Source organism: Gekko japonicus, unplaced genomic scaffold, assembly GCF_001447785.1.
Source record: "Gekko japonicus isolate JY-2015 unplaced genomic scaffold, Gekko_japonicus_V1.1 scaffold58, whole genome shotgun sequence".
Taxonomy (NCBI): Eukaryota; Metazoa; Chordata; class Lepidosauria; order Squamata; family Gekkonidae; genus Gekko; species Gekko japonicus.
The window spans coordinates 1,417,550-1,434,934 of NW_015162475.1; the positions used below are offsets into that span (position 1 = coordinate 1,417,550).

Here is a 17,385-nt window from a genome sequence, read left to right on the forward strand (position 1 = left end):
GACTGGATCACTGCTCCATGTGTTTCAGCTCTCTCCTGCCTACAGCTTTGCGGGACACGGAGTAGGGAAGAGGTTAATTGACAAGATGAGTTTCCTTCAGAGAGGGAGGGAGGGAGGGAGGGGGAGGAGGGAGTCTGAGAACAAAGCCAGTGACTCCAGCTTCGCTCCAGGCTTTTAAATAAAAACACCAGCAGCACGCAGGACACAGGACGAGGCTTCTCTCATCTCTCCCCTCCCCCGCTTTTAAACATGTGAAAGGTGGAATTTCTCAGAAGCACAGTTTCAAAAACACTACCCTCACACTGGATTCCATTTCCCAGCAGCCTCCTCCAGCAATCCCATTGGCCACCAGCTGCTGCCATTCTGCCAGGAGTTTGAAGCGCTGATTCCCATCAATGCTTATGCGCATGCTCAGAAGACAAATGATTTTTAAAAGCTGCCCAACTGCCCCACTCCCTGGCTGCTGTGTCTGATTGACCAAGGGTAGGGTGGACGCATGGTGAGGAGAGTTAAGAGGGTGAATCTGATCAAAATTCTCAGTTACAAAAAACCCTGGATCAAGTTAGGCTTACCAAGTGGCGGCGGGGGATCCGCATGTCTTCACAGGATCCCTGCCGCAGGGACGGCGAGATGTGTTGCACCGCCGTTGCCAGGATGTGACGCAACACGTTGCTCTGGCAACGGGGCTGTTTGGAGTCCCGTTGCCAGAGCGACACGTAGCGTCACATCCTGGAGACGGCACTTGGTAAGCCTAGATCAAGTAAAACTGGAGCCTCACTGGATCAAACTGCCCATCTGACCTCAGCCTAAGTCTAAGCAGAGTTACACCCTTCAAAGCCCATTGACTTCAATGAGGAGGAACTCTGCAAAGAATTTGAAACCAGGTCTCTCAGAGCCTAGTCCACCATTCTAACCACTCAACTATGCTGGCTGTATTATGAGCACTGTATGACAGGTGGAGGGAATGAGGCTGGCTCACCTAATGAGCTCATAGCAGAAGACATATCCTTTAGTTACAATATTATGTGGAGATCATATTTGTGCCCATTTTGGAAGGACAAAGGTGAAATTTGCCATCGATGCCAACCGTCAGTCTCAGAGACTTTCTGCTGTGAATAATATTACTCCAAAGTGCCACATCACTTTAGCAGTGGTCTTTGGTCATGTCAATGAGGTGTCTTTGTCAAGTTCTCACGATGCCTGTCCTAACTTCTTCGCTTCTTCCCCCGTTGTTAAGATCCTCTTCATTTTACAAACTGGCTCCAGGCCAGTTTCTAATCCCCACCAAACAGCGGGAAAGCCTGCCGACAGCTGTGTCGAGGTCTAATGAAAATGAGACGTAAAACTCTGGGTGTCAGAAGAACAGAAGCAGTGCTGCAGACCTCCTCCCTTCTCAGGAAATGTTAGATGAACAAGGTCTGAAGACCTCCACTCCTGAGCATTCTACAACCAAAGGCGGTGCCTTTGAGGAAGAACAATGGATGGCAGGGATGCCAGCTTTTAAACTGGTCAGTCTAGCTGTCCCTTTAATATCTATATAATCAACAAGCAATTATGGGGTGGTTTTCTCTTTGTCAGTTGGGAACCTTAATGGAAGACTATCCGCCGCTTGGCTCGGCGTGGGGGTGTGAAGCGTATCTCCGGGCTGATCTACGAGGAGACTCGCGGGGTGCTCAAAGTTTTCCTGGAGAACGTCATCCGGGATGCCGTCACCTACACCGAGCATGCCAAGAGGAAGACCGTGACCGCCATGGATGTGGTCTACACTCTGAAATGCCAGGGCTGCATTCTCTATGGTTTTGGGGGTTAAATCCTTTCGCTACATATGGGGTCGCGAAGAGTCGGACTCGACTGTGCGACTGAACAACAACATCCAATGGCACTGGGAAAAGTACAGGTAAAGTCACCAAACACAGCAGAAGATCATGGGGCAACATAATTGGCTCCAATTGCCAGTTTGATATAGTGGTTAGGAGCGTGGACTGTAATCTGGGAGAACCCGGTTTGATTCCCTATTCCTCCACATGAAGCTGCTGGTGTGACCCTGGGTCAGTCATAAGTTCTTTCAGAGCTGTCCTCTCATGAGCAGTTCTCGGAAGAGGCTCTCTGAGCCCCACTGACCTCACAGGATGTCAATTGTGGGGAGGGGAAGGGAAAGGAGTTTGTAAGCTGCTTTGAGACTCCTTTGGGTAGTGAAGGGTGGGGAAAAAACCCAATCCTGTTCTGTTCTTTCACCTGATTGGGAAAGCTAGTTCAAACAGGCCTTTGGCTACAGGGGACATATGTCCCCTCAGAAATATGCTATGCCTCCTCCCTGAATTCCTAGCTTCATTTTTTTAAAGTCTAGTACTTTTTAGTGTAGAGATATAAAGGGAAATGTGCAAGCTGTCCTGTCCAAATTCTTTAGGAAGGAATGGGGAAGGGGAAGCTGCAAGGCATCTGGACCTAAGTCACTTAAGCCTTTATTGGTTAAATTCACTCTATTCTGCTCTATTCTATAACTTTTTCTCCCCAGGCCCTTTGTTTGTTCCTTGCTTGTTTCACTCCTCTTTAGTGACAAGTAAGGACATTGCCCCCAACCTGGACGGCCTGGGTTAGCCTGCTCTTGTCATACCTCAGAAGCTAAGCAGGGTCAGTCCTGGTTAGTACTTGGATGGGAGACTACACGGAGGCATGCAATGGCAAACCAATCCTGTTCATCTCTTGCCTTGCCGTAAGTCGCTGTGACTTTATGGCAGCTTCCACTACCGCTAAGAACACGGGGTAGAAAACTGAAAGGAGATTTATACTGCTTCAGAGCTGCCTTTTCTGTTTGCAGTGGGGAACTTGCCTCCGGAGTCAGGCCCTCAGGAGTTCGGGCTGCCAACAACAAATGACCCATCCCTTTGAAAGAGGCTGAGCAGGATGTTATCCGCCAGGTGATGTTATTCACCATGCCATGAAAAGCCTCTACTGCTTACTTCCACACATTAAGCCTCGATTTTGAAACACGGCATTTTTCTCCAGGCGTGTTGACAACTCTTCTCAAGAGCAGGTAGGGTCAGAAAACAACAGTTTCATTCAGCCTAGCATCTGGTTTTGATCATGAATTGCACGTTACCTTGCTAGAACATGCATCTGAGCATGTGCAGAATTCACTTTATTCAGCAGTGAACCACCACTGATAAGGCCCTGTCCTCACCTCTGCCAAAGATCTGGGAAGAGAACTAAAGGACTGGAGAGATGCAATATTCAGGGAGACTGAAACTCCTGCCCAGTGACTCAGGACTGGGGATAATGGGGACCTGGGGACCCTAGGCCCAACCCCCACTCCGCATGTAGTCATGGTCCCTCAAAGCAAAGAGAAAACAAAAGGGTTTCACCAATCATAGAGATTAAAAAATAGGTAAAAGAGCTGGTGGTGCAAACGAAGAATATTTTATTCAGGGGTCGTTTCGTAGAAAAAGAGCTAGGGGAACTCATTAGCATAACTCATTAGCATATGCCACACCCCCTGACATCAGGGGCCCGGCGGTGGACCTGCAAGGCCAGCGGGAGTGCGAGGAAGCCCCGCCAAGGCCCTCCCTGGCCCCAGGCAGGCAGGGGTGGGGAGAGGCAGGGAGGAAGCAACTTACCCTCCCTCTTCTCCTGCCTCCTCCTGGCTGAATGAGGGCCGGAAGCGGGGCGGCTGGAAGCAGAGGGCGGGCCTTCGTCGTGTGCCCCCCCCGCACCTCACCCGGGGGAACTGCATTCCCCCGCGTTCCCCCCCAAAATGACCTCTGATTTTATTGTTCAGGTTAAAAAGAATCCCTAAAACGCAGACGGATCTTGCATTCTTGCTGAAAAAATACCAAAGGACTAGCAGATCCCCCTGAAGAAGTTTTTTTTTAGCAAAAACGCACAGGGATGCTTCCCCCCCCCCAAAAAAAAAAACAACCCCAATAAAATATTCTTCATTTTTACCACCATAAAAATTCTGGCTACAGGCCTGAGTTCATGCTGAATAAACATGTCAGGATCCCAGATCCAGCTTTCTGTCCCCACTGTAGCAGGAGGGAATACTACAGTCCTAGTGAAGCAAGGATTGAGTCCCATCTGCCTCTTCTACACACCCAAATTCTGATGCCCCTTTCTGGAGCAGAAGCAGGGGCTGGCATTTCAAGATACGAAGCAGAAGCTAACAGCGTAGATTCAGGTTTGGACTTAAGGGTGCCAGCCTCCGGGTAGCGGCTGGAGGTGTTCTGGAATTACAACTGATTTCCAGATCACAGAAATCAGTTCCTTGTAGGAAATGGCTGCTTGGGAGGGTGGACTCTATGGCTATGGCTCTCCACTCCACTGAAGCCCCTCCCCTCCCTAAACCCCAGGCTCCGCCCTCAAAGTCTCCAGGTATTTCCCCACCTGGAGCCAGCAACCCTATTCAGACTGCAGTATTGGGTGTGATTTATTCCAGAAAAGGTGCTGGATTTTTAGTTTAGCAGCTTTTCATTAAAAAACAAACAAACATCTTTGTATTGTTTGGGGATTAGACTGCTAGAGATCAATCAGACCTTGATGGATCTTTTCCAAGGAAACAGATCGTTCCCGATGTCTGTGATGAGCTCAAGGCTCCTCCCAAAGCTCTGTAGAATTGTGCCAGAGTCGCATGTCAGAGACCCCTCTCTTCTCCTATCCCCGCCAGCACTGGTAACAGGCGACTCGTGCGTCTTAGGGTGGCCGGGGCTCATTTGCAGGCAGGGAGAGGGGAAGGCAAGCCTGGCAGCTCAGTCTCTGTGAGTGACGAAAGTGACATGCTCTTATTTGCTTGTGTGCAAGACGCGTGGGGGACACAGATGAGGTGGTGGCCTGGGACCCCGTGACAGGCAGTGGGTGAAAGGCGGATGGTCACACGTGAAATCATCTGGATCGGATGCATAACTTTCCTGCCCCAGGCTGACGCCAGCGAATTCCCAGCGCAATGCAACAGCTAAATCATTGTTATAAAATTCAGTGGAGAAATGAACTTCTGTGTCTCTAGATTAGTTGGCAGGCCTCTCCATAACAGGGTCTCACCTCCTCCTCCTCCTCCTCCTCCTCTGCACATTTTTTCTCTGTGCCATCATTTGATGAGCTTTTTGGCAAGGATGAGGATGGGGGAAACAGTAAAAAGAGCACAAAAGGTTGCCATTGTGACAAAAGCACCAAACGCGCAGAGGAAGTTAACTTTACCTGGATTCCAACTGCTGAGTAGTGGCTACGGATGATAGATTCCCACTGGTCCTTACCAGCAAGCACACAGGAAGCAAGGGGGGGGGGGGAACCAAGGCCAGTGCCATGCATGCAGCAGTGCCTTCTATAGGCTGCTCTCCATCACTGCATGTGCCTACAATGCAGAACACTGCTAGTTGGTCAGCACAACACTGAGATCTCCACCCCTGTCTGCAATGCATGGTAAAGACTTGGGACTCAGTGGCCACAGACATTCACAGCCCACCACAGTTTCTAACTGGCAGCCTTGTCCTGGCAGTTTGCAGTATCAGAGTGACTTAGACGGAGAGCTCGGTAAACACATTATCACACTAACAACCTTTTGTGCTTTTTTAATTGCTTTCGCAACGACATGTACTGTCCAGCAGTGTTCCCTCTAAGCTGAGTTAGTGTGAGCTAGCTCACAGTTTTTTAGCCTCTGGCTCACACATTTTTGTCTTAGCTCAGGAAGGAGGGCTCCAGAACAAATTAATTAATGCAGTAGCTGATTTGCTCGCTCACAACTTTAGCACCAGTAGCTCAGATAGTAGAAATTTTGCTCACAAGACTCCACAGCTTAGAGGGAACATTGCTGTCCAGCATTACAGATGGGGACGTAAATCTCCACTGAAGCATGCAGAACCTTTTTTATGCTTTGGCTGGCGTATCAGTCCCTTCCTCGGGAAGTGGGATCTAGCCACAAGTAGTTCATGTGCTGATTACCTCCAGATTAGATTACTTTCCTGCGCTCCATAGGGGCTGCCTTTGCCAAAGTGGTTCAGAAGTTCAAAGTGGTTCAGAACCTGGCCACCTGTCTATTGAGTCGGGTCATCCTATTACCCCAATTTTTTTTTTTTAAAAAAAAGTCTACATTAATTACCAATTTATTTACAGGCCCGACTCAAAGGCCCGACTCAACCACTAAAGCTCCATAGTCTGGGACCACAGCCCTGACAGGACCTTGTCCTCCCATATGGTCTGGCCCAGACACTGAGATCATCAGTGCAGGTTCTACTCTGCGCCCCTCCTCCAAGTGAAATTAGAAGGGCTGCCATAAAGCAGAGCCTTGTCTGCTGTTGCCCCTTCCATTTCCAGAATGTCCTCCCGTTAGAAGCAATGCTCCCTCTAAGCTATGGAGACTTGTGAGCAAAAATTCTACTCTGTGAGCTACTGGCATTAAAGCTGTGAGCAGGGGATTTGGCTGCTGCATAAATTAGATTGCTCTGGAGCCATCCTTCCTGAGCTAAAACAAAAATCTGTGAGCCGGAGGCTAGAAAACTGTGAGCTAGCTCACACTAACTCAGCTTAGAGGGAACACTGGTTAGGAGTCTCTATGTCCCCCTTCCCTGGCCTCCTTTCAGCAGCAGCTAAAGGCTTATGCATTGGTTAAGCATTTGCCTGAGTGTTGACTGCTTTATGCTAATGACGGTTATTTTTATTTGTGCTGCTTTATTGTTTGGTTCTATTATGAGTCACCCTCGAGCACAACGTTGGAAAGGTGGAATCTGAATATTTTCAATAATGTATGGTAGGGTTGCCAGGTCTCCTTGTTGCTCTGGCAGGAGGATTCCAGGGGAGTTCCAGGGGTGGGCACGGACATCATGCGATGTCCCCAATGCAGTGACATCACCCAGAAGTTACATCACCACATTGGGAACGTCACGCGGGACCACTCTGTTATTTGGGCAAAATTCTATGTGTTTTTTCCATCCTCAAACCATAGTTTGCCCAAATACCAGAGCGTCCCCGCATGATGCCCCCAGCGCGACAATATCTCTTCTGAGTGACGTCATTGCATCAGGGACGTCGCACAGCAACATCCCTGTTTAGGGGGGTGGTTTCCCTTGCCAGCCAGCTGGTCTGCGGTGGGGAGAAGCCCCTGAAACTGGGGGGTCTCCTGCCTGGGCCTGGGGGCTGGCAAGCCTAACGTATGGCCTCTACAAGATATCACAAGGGCAGTACAGTGAACTCTGGACCTTACAATCAAAGCTGGGACTACAGGTTTAGTGGCTGATTTGGGTATAGGTTTTTTCCACTGGGTGTGAGGTGATTTCTGGTGCCCCTTTCTCTGAGCAGTGCTTTCCTCTTGCAAGTCTTCCTGGCCCCAACTAAAGATGTAAGCACATATTTTAAGAACAGAAGAAGAGCCCTGCCAGAGTCCATCTAATCCAGCATCCTGTCTCACACAATGGCCAACCAGTTCCTCTGGAGGGTATAGAGGCTGAGACCCTCCTCTGATGTTGCCTCCTGGCTCTGGGATTTTGGGGTTTAGTGCCTCTTGAACTCTATCTTGGGGGAAAGTCCTTCGGGGTGAGGATTACAGGGGAAAGCAGCAGGCTGAAAAAAAGATGAAACATACCTATCCCGTGCGCCCTAGCTATCAGCCCTAATGCCCCTCTGTTTCCTAACTCCTTGGTGATGATACAAGCCTGCTGCCATATTTGTTGACTTGGTCTTCTCCAACCACATCTGCTAATCTAAAGTTGTGGTTATATTCCATGAGAAAAGATATAAGTTAAGGACTTCAGCTAATAACTGTTGACATGACTAGGTTTGCCAAGTCAAAATTTCTCCGCTGGCGGCTGGAGCGCACGTCACCTGGAAGTGACGTGACGAAGTGGGGCACGCTGAGGGCGGGGCCACGACCATCCGAGGGAAAAACATAGAGTTACATGCACGTCGGGGGTGGGGTTCCCCCGGGGCCCAATCCGCCGCCGCTGGGAAATGGGCCTCTGGGGCGGGGGTTTCCCCGCCCCCCGGCGGGACTTGGCAAGCCTAGACATGACCTACTGACTGGGGAAGAGGCAGACTGAGAAAGAAAGCAAGACCATAGATTTTCTTCATATAAGCATCCTAAAGATATTATTCAGCCGCCCTGAGCCCTTCGGGGGAGGGCGGGGTATAAATGTAACAAATAAATAAATAAATATTACAGGCCACAAGCCATACAGAAGCAGAAAAGGCACTGCTATTGGATTAATTCCCTACAAAAAATTTCTACATACATCATTCAGCCTAGTGAAAACAATATTGCCGTTAAGTAAATAAAATAATAATGATTACGTATCTGGTCCTCTCTAAATACAGAACTATGCATTAAATGTAACCCTGTTTATTTCCACCCATTGTTATAGCTTAAAATGCCACCCTATTTATTTCTACCTATTGTTATAGCTTAAAAATGGGCAGAAATCCATTTTGTAAGATAGAAAACAAAGAAATCACTGCACGAGGCATGTTCAGGAAAAAAGATGTGACAAGGGGAAAAAAAATAACGAGTGCATAATACCTTTCCCCTTCTATTCCTGGCATTTGGCAAGTGACTCCCATCTGCGAAAACCGATAGAACTTGCCCTGATGCCATTAGAAATGGGGGGAAAGCATAGTGGCGCTCCTTTCTCGCCATCAAGCAATCGTTCCCATATGTACTTTACAAGGGGATAATAAACAGGATTCACACTATTGGAACACAGTCAATTAAGAAAAATACCGATTGCCTTCTGCAGATATTCCCCTGGTGCCAAACTGTATGTGAAGAGATGGCAGGGAGAGGGAGGAGGAGGAGGAGGAGGGAAGGTGTGATAATTAAAAGAATTGCCACTCAATAAGTCACGGGAGTGAATGTGTCAGTTCGGCATGCTGGGGAGGGTTGAACGTACTCAGCTGCTGGAAAGACTCAACTGTGGTTTGGTCCCTGGCACCACTTGTTGGGACAAGATGAATCACAAATGCTCAGAAAGTGAGTTTCCATGCGACCATGTGCCAGATGGAGGTGGTTACTTGTCTGATTGATTGCCTCTTGGGCCGTGTGGGGGGCTTTCCAGCCAGCTAACGCTGTCGTGCTGGCACCATAGTTTCAGAGACCAGCCATTCCTTCCTTTGGTCAATGTCCCCTTGGAAAAACCTGCCCGTAGCTGGAGAGGGGGGGAGGGGAGGGAAGAGGGGAAGGATCCGGGAAGACAACTCAAAGGAAGCAATGGAAGCACAAGATGCCTACGCACGTGGAACTCAGTCCTGTCACAAGGAGAGGGTGCCCCTAATGTGTCTGCATTAACAGGGGTGGGGGATGCATTATGTGCTTCACAAATGCTGAGTGAAAATGGGAAGACTGACCCGTGAGCATATGTGGGCCTCTCTCTCTCTCTCTGCATGTGTACAAAACAACTCAGATTCCAAATACTGACCATGAAATCTCAGCAAAGAGGATGTCAGGAGCAAATGTAGGCCAGGCTACCATGGCCAGGCCATCCGGTGCTTCCCCCCCCCCCCCCCCGTCCCTTGGTGCTGCCCAACCTGTATTCACAGTAGTGAGCTCTATCGTATATAAAATTGCCACTCAGATCAGTCCAGGCCCCTGCTGGGAGCTAACTGCCCGTCAGACGTTGCCTGGGTCCTAATACAGGACAGCGAGCAAAGCTTCATTACAGAACAATGGCGTTTGCTGCCAGAGCTTACAGATTTGAATAAACAACAAATAAGCAACATCTGCTCCAGCATATGTGTATGGTGGGGAAAAAGTCACAAAATAAAAGAATTTGTAAATGCCAAAAGCAACACTAAACTGCCAGTGCTACTGTAGAGTGAATTTTTAATTGCACATGCATACCCAGGCAGGCTGTGGGTATTAGTCTCACATATGTCTGGTTGCTGCCAACCTGGGAGTATAGATGAATTTAATTAAATAAGGATTATCCCTTCTCCCCAGTACAATTACTTATTTATAACAATGATAAAATTGCCTAATAAAAAATTGTAATATTTTGTTGTTGTTGTGTGTGTGTTTTTTAAAAAAACGCCATTGCTCGAAAACACTCTGGTGTTCCTTGTAAAGTCATTTAGGGATGCTTGGGGTTTGAGTGTCTTTTAGAATTAAGTCTCTGCATTCTGCTAAAGGGGGCGGGGGGGGGGGAGAGACAAAAGGAACATCAGGATGCCTGGCACAGCTAAACAGCCAGAATCTACATTCAGGAAAGATAGCAAAAAGCAGCTAAGGAATGGTGTATGTGTGTGTACACAAAATGAAGCAATGGATAGGAACATAGAGGGCCTAGCCACAATATCAAGGAGCACAACCACAGCAGGAAGTGGTTTCATCACACACACACACACACACACACCCCTCCAAAGTATTCAGTGGTTATCTCCCTTTTTCATTTTCAGTGGAATTTATACCACAAGGCTGGCAGTGCTCTGAACTAGTCCTTGCAAACCCGGCCACATAAATGGATTGAGGAGGGGTTCTTATTTTAATGAATGAACTGATTTGTTACAGCAAGTTAGGCTTGCCAGTCCCCAGATCGGGGCGGGGGTTCCCTGATTTCGGGGGTTTCAGTCTGCCACTGGCCACCTAGCCAGTGGGGGAAACCACACCCCCAAACAGCCATGCCCTCATGTGAATTCCCTGACTGATGATGTCACCCAGATGTGATGTCATCACACGGGGACACTCTGGTTTGAGGGCAAAACTATATGGTTTTAAGCCAGTTTTACTATAGAGTTTCAAACCAGAGCTTCCCCACATGATGTCCCCGGTGTGATTTACCTCCCCCACCCTGTATTCCGTGTACCCTCTGTCCTTGCTCATGACAGCCTCTCCCTCGGAAAACTATGGCTTAGTTGTATGGTGCTGACTCCCAGGCGAGACCCAGTTCATGGTGGGGAACCTGCAAGAACTTACAGATGGCACCTCACTTACCACTGTTTCCTCCTTCCCACATGATTTCCTCCTTCCTACCACCTGGGTACACCAATATCGTCTCCTTTCCCTCCTTCCTTCTCTCCCCCCCCCATCAACCAACCTACCTTTTATCTGCCCCCCCATCTCCAGCTATATTTATTATTTATTTATTTCATTTATGCCCTGCCTTTCTCCACAATGGGGACCTGAAGCAGCTTGCATCATTCTCCTTCCCTTCATTTTATCCTCACAACAACACTACTTCCACGACTTCCCCTTCTATTTGCCAAGGAGTGATGGGGCCAGATGCCATGATCTTAGTTTTTTTGATGTTGAGCTTCAAGCCCACTTTTGCGCTCTCGTCTTTTACCCTGAGCAAGAGACTCTTAAGGTCCTCTTCACTTTCTGCCATTAGAGTGGTATTGTCTGGTATGTTATGTAGTCCAGCAGTCACCATCAGGAGTTGGGTGAGACCAATAATGTTACACTTGATCCTCTGTAGTGTCTGAATCTGGACTTGTTTTGTCAGTCAGAGCAACCAACTGCCTCAGAAACAGGCTGAGCCATCCTCAGACTACCCAGTTATTGCCTGCCTGCTTAACTGACTGGTCCCCCAGATGAACTGCTAGCTCCTTGCAGACTACTTGCCCTGGGACATGTGCACATTTGTCACTAAATGACCTGCTTCAGTGAAAACCAGTGCTTCCAGTGAAAAACAGACATGAGTAGGGATGGGCATGAACCAGAGCATGGACCAAATTTTTCCACAGACTGGGGCCTGCTTTGTAGTTTATTTGCCTGGTCCATACCCACCCGCTTTCCACAGACTGCCCATGGACCGGCCAGTGTTTTCTGGGGGTTCATTTGGTCTGTGAGTAGTCCATGGAAGTCAACTCAGAAGGCATTTAAGTCTACTTCTGCATCATGCCACCACACTGGCCTGATGCAAGGGAGCTCAGAAGGCATTCTGAGTCGAATTCCAGTCATGACTCAGAATACTAGGACTCAGAAGGCATTTAAATGCCTTCTGAATTGACTTCCATAGACTGTTCATGGACCAAATGAACCCCCAAAAAACCTTGGGCAGTCCTTGGACGGTGGCAGTGGCATGATGCAGAAATGGCCTCATTGCCACAGTGGTGTCAGCAAGGGGCCTGCAAAAGCCATTTAAGGGATGTGTTCCCTTAAAATTGCTTTAAAATAAGCCCCTCATCATGAACCTCATGAACCACAAACTGGTTCGTAAAATGGAAACGTTCATGAAAGTTTTTGGTTCATGGTTGTGAAACCCAGAAACCATAAACCTCAATGAACCTCCATTTTTTTGGTCCGTGCCCATCCCTAGACATGAGCAAACTCTCTATTAGGAAGCATCTTGGCAATTATGATCTCTCTTGGCTACAAAAACCCTAATTGGTTTTGAGACTGCAGAAAAAGTTGGTCCATGTGTGCAACATGGACCTTATTGCCACCTGTACGTACATCTATAAAGCAACTGGCTTCATAGTTCATGTATCATCACAGCCATTGACATGTGTTTCAGTGACAGTAAGCAATTCAAAATTAACAAACTTACACCACCATAAACTTTAGGTGTCTGGGCTATCGATGCTTGTGTGTAGAATCTGGAAGAATTATTAGCAGAACAAGCATTTGGGGGGGGGGGTGACACACAATACAACGGAGCATTATGAACACAACCACCTTATATCCCAAAGTATGTCACTGTGAATTTTTATGACTGAAAAGCTCCACGTCTGAAGCCATGTGAGATGACTTGAACACTCTCTCTGTGGTACTTCATCTGCCATTTTTATTTCACACATAACATCCCTGCTGATTTTATGTTTGTGGAGGGGGGGGGGGCGTTCTGCATAGGGAAGCATTAAATAGTGTAATCTCCTGTATGAAATGATGTAGTCCATTCTGCTACGAGACCAGTTGTCTCATGCACGATTGTGACTCAGAGAGGGAAGAAAAATGTATGGTAGTCCATGCTCCTAACAGCCATTACTAATTCCTAAGGCAGGTGAGGGCTTGGACCAAAGGCTGAGAGACCTCCCTCCGCCCCCCCCCCCAAAAAAAACCCTTGAAATTTTTGGGAAATGGGCATTTTTTACCTTAGCACTTTTGGTAATTAAAAAAAACCCTCATGAAATATTTTTCATTCTGGATTGAATGAAATTATTTTTAAAACAAATGCTTTCTAAGAACAGTATGGTATGAAATTAAGGTTTTTAATATAAATTTAATATAATCTACATATTTTTTAAAAAACTGGTTTTATACCCCACTCTTCACTACCCAAAGGAGTTTTGGAGTGAGCGCTGAGAGAACTGTGACTGATCCAAGGTCACCCAGCTGGCTGCATGTGGAGAAGTGGGGAATCCGGTTCTCCAGATTAGAATCTACCGCTCTAAACCACTTCACCACAGCTGGCTCTTGATAATCAGAGAATGATAATCCCTATGTATACTGGGGAAAACCTGTGTATTTACAACATATACAAGATGAATTTCTGCACATAACATCATAAAATGCAAGCAGATGCAAATTAATCTTCCCCACCCCCGCAGCACTTCATCATTGTTTTGAGAAGCAATGTTGTCCATTGCCTTTTTGACCATGCAGACAGGTGGAATGATCCATAGTTTCCAGATTTAAACGTTTCAGGGTATCCTCCATAGTCCCCTCCTGTACGATAACATTTCCCACTCATATGCCTTGTGGGAAAGACCTGTTTTTCTTTATAGGTGGCTTCACAATCTGAAGCAAGTACTCATGAGAATCATAGAATCATGGAATCATAGAATGTTAGAGTTGGAAGGGACCTTGCAGGTCGTCTAGTCCACCCCCCTGCACTCTGAAGGAGCATAGCTGAAAGATAGCCCTACGTACCTACAACATACCCAAAAGATGGTCATCCAGCCTCCTCAGACCTAATCAGTGGGGACGCAGACTTTCAACAAGCCATAGTGCCAGGTATGTCCTCATATCTACTTGAGCAATTCTATCACAGAATCCAGATAGGTAAGGAAGGGTGAGGTTTTAGAGGGCCTGCATCCTCTTGTAGTGGACGGAGTGGAGGTGGCTTTTGCAGAGCAGGTTAAGACCTTGGAGGTGCTCATGGACCCAGCTGGTAATAAATCCCTTCCACCCTTCATCGGTTTGTATATGTGTGTGGCTGGGTCAGCTGAGTCCACCATAATTTGCATCTATTGTTCCAGTTCTCTAGAGTCTTTGGCAGCTCTTCAAACTTACAGAACTCACAACCAAGAGCAAATTTGAATGCTCCAGTATGAAGAGATCGCTTTCATATTTTTTTTTCCCACCAGGACAGTTTTATGTTTTGTTTTAATAATATCTCATCTGATTTTAGCTCCACCTTTTTATTTAATAGATTCCCGTATATTTCTTTAATATTTCCTCTTTTTAGGGAAGGTTCTGCAAATGCCTCAATTGGCGAAATCCATATTGGTATTTTAATATAATTTTTATATTTAATTAAATTCCAAACTTTTATGAGAGAGCTTCTTATTATGTGTGTGTGGAAATTTGAATGAATTTTGTCTTTCCCGTACCATAGGTACGCATACCAACCCATTACTAGGTCCGATCCCTCTAATGCTAATGTTCTAGTATCTTCTAACTTTGCCCATTCCCTTATCCATACCAATGACCTTGCAAAGTAATACAATTGCCAATTTGGTAGCACAAAACCTCCTTGCTTTTTAGAATCCTGAAGATACTTCAGTTTTATTCTTGGTTTTTTGGATCGCCATATAAAGTCACTTACAATTTTCTCCAAATCCTTGAAATACTTATAATTCCTAATTATTGGTAAATTTTGTGCCAAAAAGAGGTTTTGTGGGCAGTTTTTTGCTATAATTTTAGTTTTTGAAATATTGATTCTGAAGCTGGCTATTTTCCCAAATTCCTGAATATCTTCTAATAGATAAGTTAAAGAGTGTTCCGGTTCTTCCACACTAGCTTAAATGAATTTGATAAAATCTGGTTATCCTCCAGCGATAAACTTATTCAGAAGATCTATACTATATTAATAGCGGATTTTTTGCGAGAAGAAACTATAAAGACATCCATGTTAGCCTGGATAAAAGAGATTGGACACCCAATAGAAGCAAAGCAATGGACTGCAACATGGGGATTTTTAAAATTTATGAAAGCCATGCAATACAAAGAAAATATATATAAAAGGTTCTATAGGTGGCATTGGAACCCCGAGAAAGTCGCAAAATGTCTCCCAAAAGCATCCAACATCTGTTGGAGGTGTGGGAAGAACGTAGGATCATACCTCCACGTATGGTGGAGATGTGACAAAATCCAGAAGTTTTGGAGAAAAATTGCAAAAATCCCCCTGCACGTTACAAAAATAAATATCCCCCTAGAGCCAGAAATTTGGCTACTAAATATGTTACCGGAAGACATTAAATCACATACACAGATAATTGTATATATATTAACGGCAGCCAGAATCCTTATAGCAAGACATTGGAAATCCAAAATAATACCATCTATAATAGAACTTAAAAATATGGTGATGGGAATAGCTGAAATGGATAAGCTAAATACAACACTACAAAATAAACTAGAGGAACTTTTTTGGGACAGATGGAAACTATTTTATGACTGGCTGAAGATGAAAAAGATAAATCAAAACTGAATTTTTGCTAGTATGATATAAAAGTCGTTAAAGGTGAAAGACGTAATGGATATTATAAGTTGTAACCGAAAGTGAAAGTGATATGATATGAACTTTTGTTATAGTGGAAAATGAAAATAAATTTCAAAAAAAAAAAAAGATATTGCTTTCACAGGTTAAATGACTATTCAGAATTCAAGTAGTAAAGCATTGAAAGATATAACCTATGAGCTGTAAATCCTTGGGTGACATCTTAGCCATGATCTCACCAGGTGTTCTTAGACATCTTTAACTTGCCCACCCATCAAGAAAACAAGAGTTCTTATAGGATTAACCCATATCATTTATATTAATTAATCATTTTAAAAGTCCATTTTGCTGAGGGTGACCGACTGTTTCCCTTGTTCTAAACATCATTTTCTCTTACAACTCTGCAAAAGAAAGTTCTCCCTCAGCATCTGGTCCTCCCCTTGCGTATAGCAAGTTTTTAGCAAGCATCTGATCACTGCAAAATCAAAAAAAGCTTTCCTTCAAAACAGTACAGAGATTAATTTGTTGAGTAATGACACTGGGGAGAGAAGGCTGTGAGAGAGCATTCAGTTGTCCAGCCACTTCATATCTCAGGCATTTATATCTCTAAAGCTCCCCAGCATGGCAAATTTGTAAAAATATATAGAGCGATTATATTTGCTAATACCCACCTGAAGTGCTTTCAAGAGGATTTCCCCATGAAGATTCATCCTCAAAGCTCTGGATCTGAGACAAGGGGTGGGGGAGAGAAACACTACTCAAAGCAGCTTGTTTTCATTATTAAAAGTATATTTCTTCTGCTCAACATTAAGATTTCAAACAAAAACAATTCTAAACCTTCCAGATGTTGCTTGGTTGCTGGTTCCCCTGCCTGTTTGCTTTTTAAACAGAGCTCAAGTCTCCAGTTCATAGTCAGGATCTATTAGACATGCCATTTCTCGTGACACTATTGACCCACAGACGTGCCCTAAATGTTTTCCTAGTGATATCCACTGCAATGCAATCTAGAACTGCACAACTGCTGACTCACCAGTTGTGGCTCCCCCTACCTGTAGCCTGCAAGGGGCAAGATGCCCTCCCCTTATGCAACTGCAGACAAGGACCAAATCGGGAAGTCCATAGAGCCATTCATGGGCTCTCGGCCCTGACAAGTGGGCTGTGACTGGCTATGAGGGTCAAAGGTTATGCAAATTCAACAGCACTGATGGAGGTAAGGCTCAAACCAGATGAGACATTCGTTTATGAGTTGGGTTGGGAGTCTAAACAAGTTAGAGCAGGGCATCATTTGCACCCTTGATAGGGGGGAAGGGCTGCATGGACACTAAGTACTACATGTGCAGCCCTGCAACATGGCAAACAATGACTCTGGGGCTGTTTGGCTCGGGAAAATGGTGCTGGCAGAGGCAATAGCTTCTGTTCCTCCCCGTGCTGTCGTCTTGCTCTAAATCAGGCCTTGTGATGCTTGGAGAAGTAAGTTCCCTGCAGCTGCCATAAAGCTGAAGGGAAGGGAAGTGGGGCTGGGAGAACCCTGACCCAACTGGTGTTCTAATGTCTTGTCTTATTCAGGAGAGAAAACACTACAGCTGTGACTTTTAACCACCTTTTCCATCCCCTGCAGTGCCTGAATGTTGAGTTGCAGCTATGTCCGAGCAGGACTTTTTTTTGTAGAAAAAGCCCAGCAGGAACTCATTAGCATAACAGGCCACACCCAACAGCAGAAACTCATTAGCATAGTAGGCCACATCCTGACAGCACAGCATATTAGCATATTAGGCCACACCCCATATGTCACCAGAAGTGTTGTCATCCAGCC

General features: G+C 45.9%; 1 protein-coding gene across 1 annotated transcript in view; it reads right to left on the minus strand.

Moving 5' to 3' along the window:
- The window catches only part of CCDC129 (coiled-coil domain containing 129), a 65,621-nt gene that overhangs the window by 22,181 nt on the left and 26,055 nt on the right, over positions 1 to 17,385 (minus strand). The window contains exon 9 of the mRNA XM_015405731.1: positions 16,244 to 16,298. Coding sequence (XP_015261217.1) covers positions 16,244 to 16,298 — 55 coding nt within the window. The remainder of the gene's footprint in view (positions 1 to 16,243; positions 16,299 to 17,385) is intronic.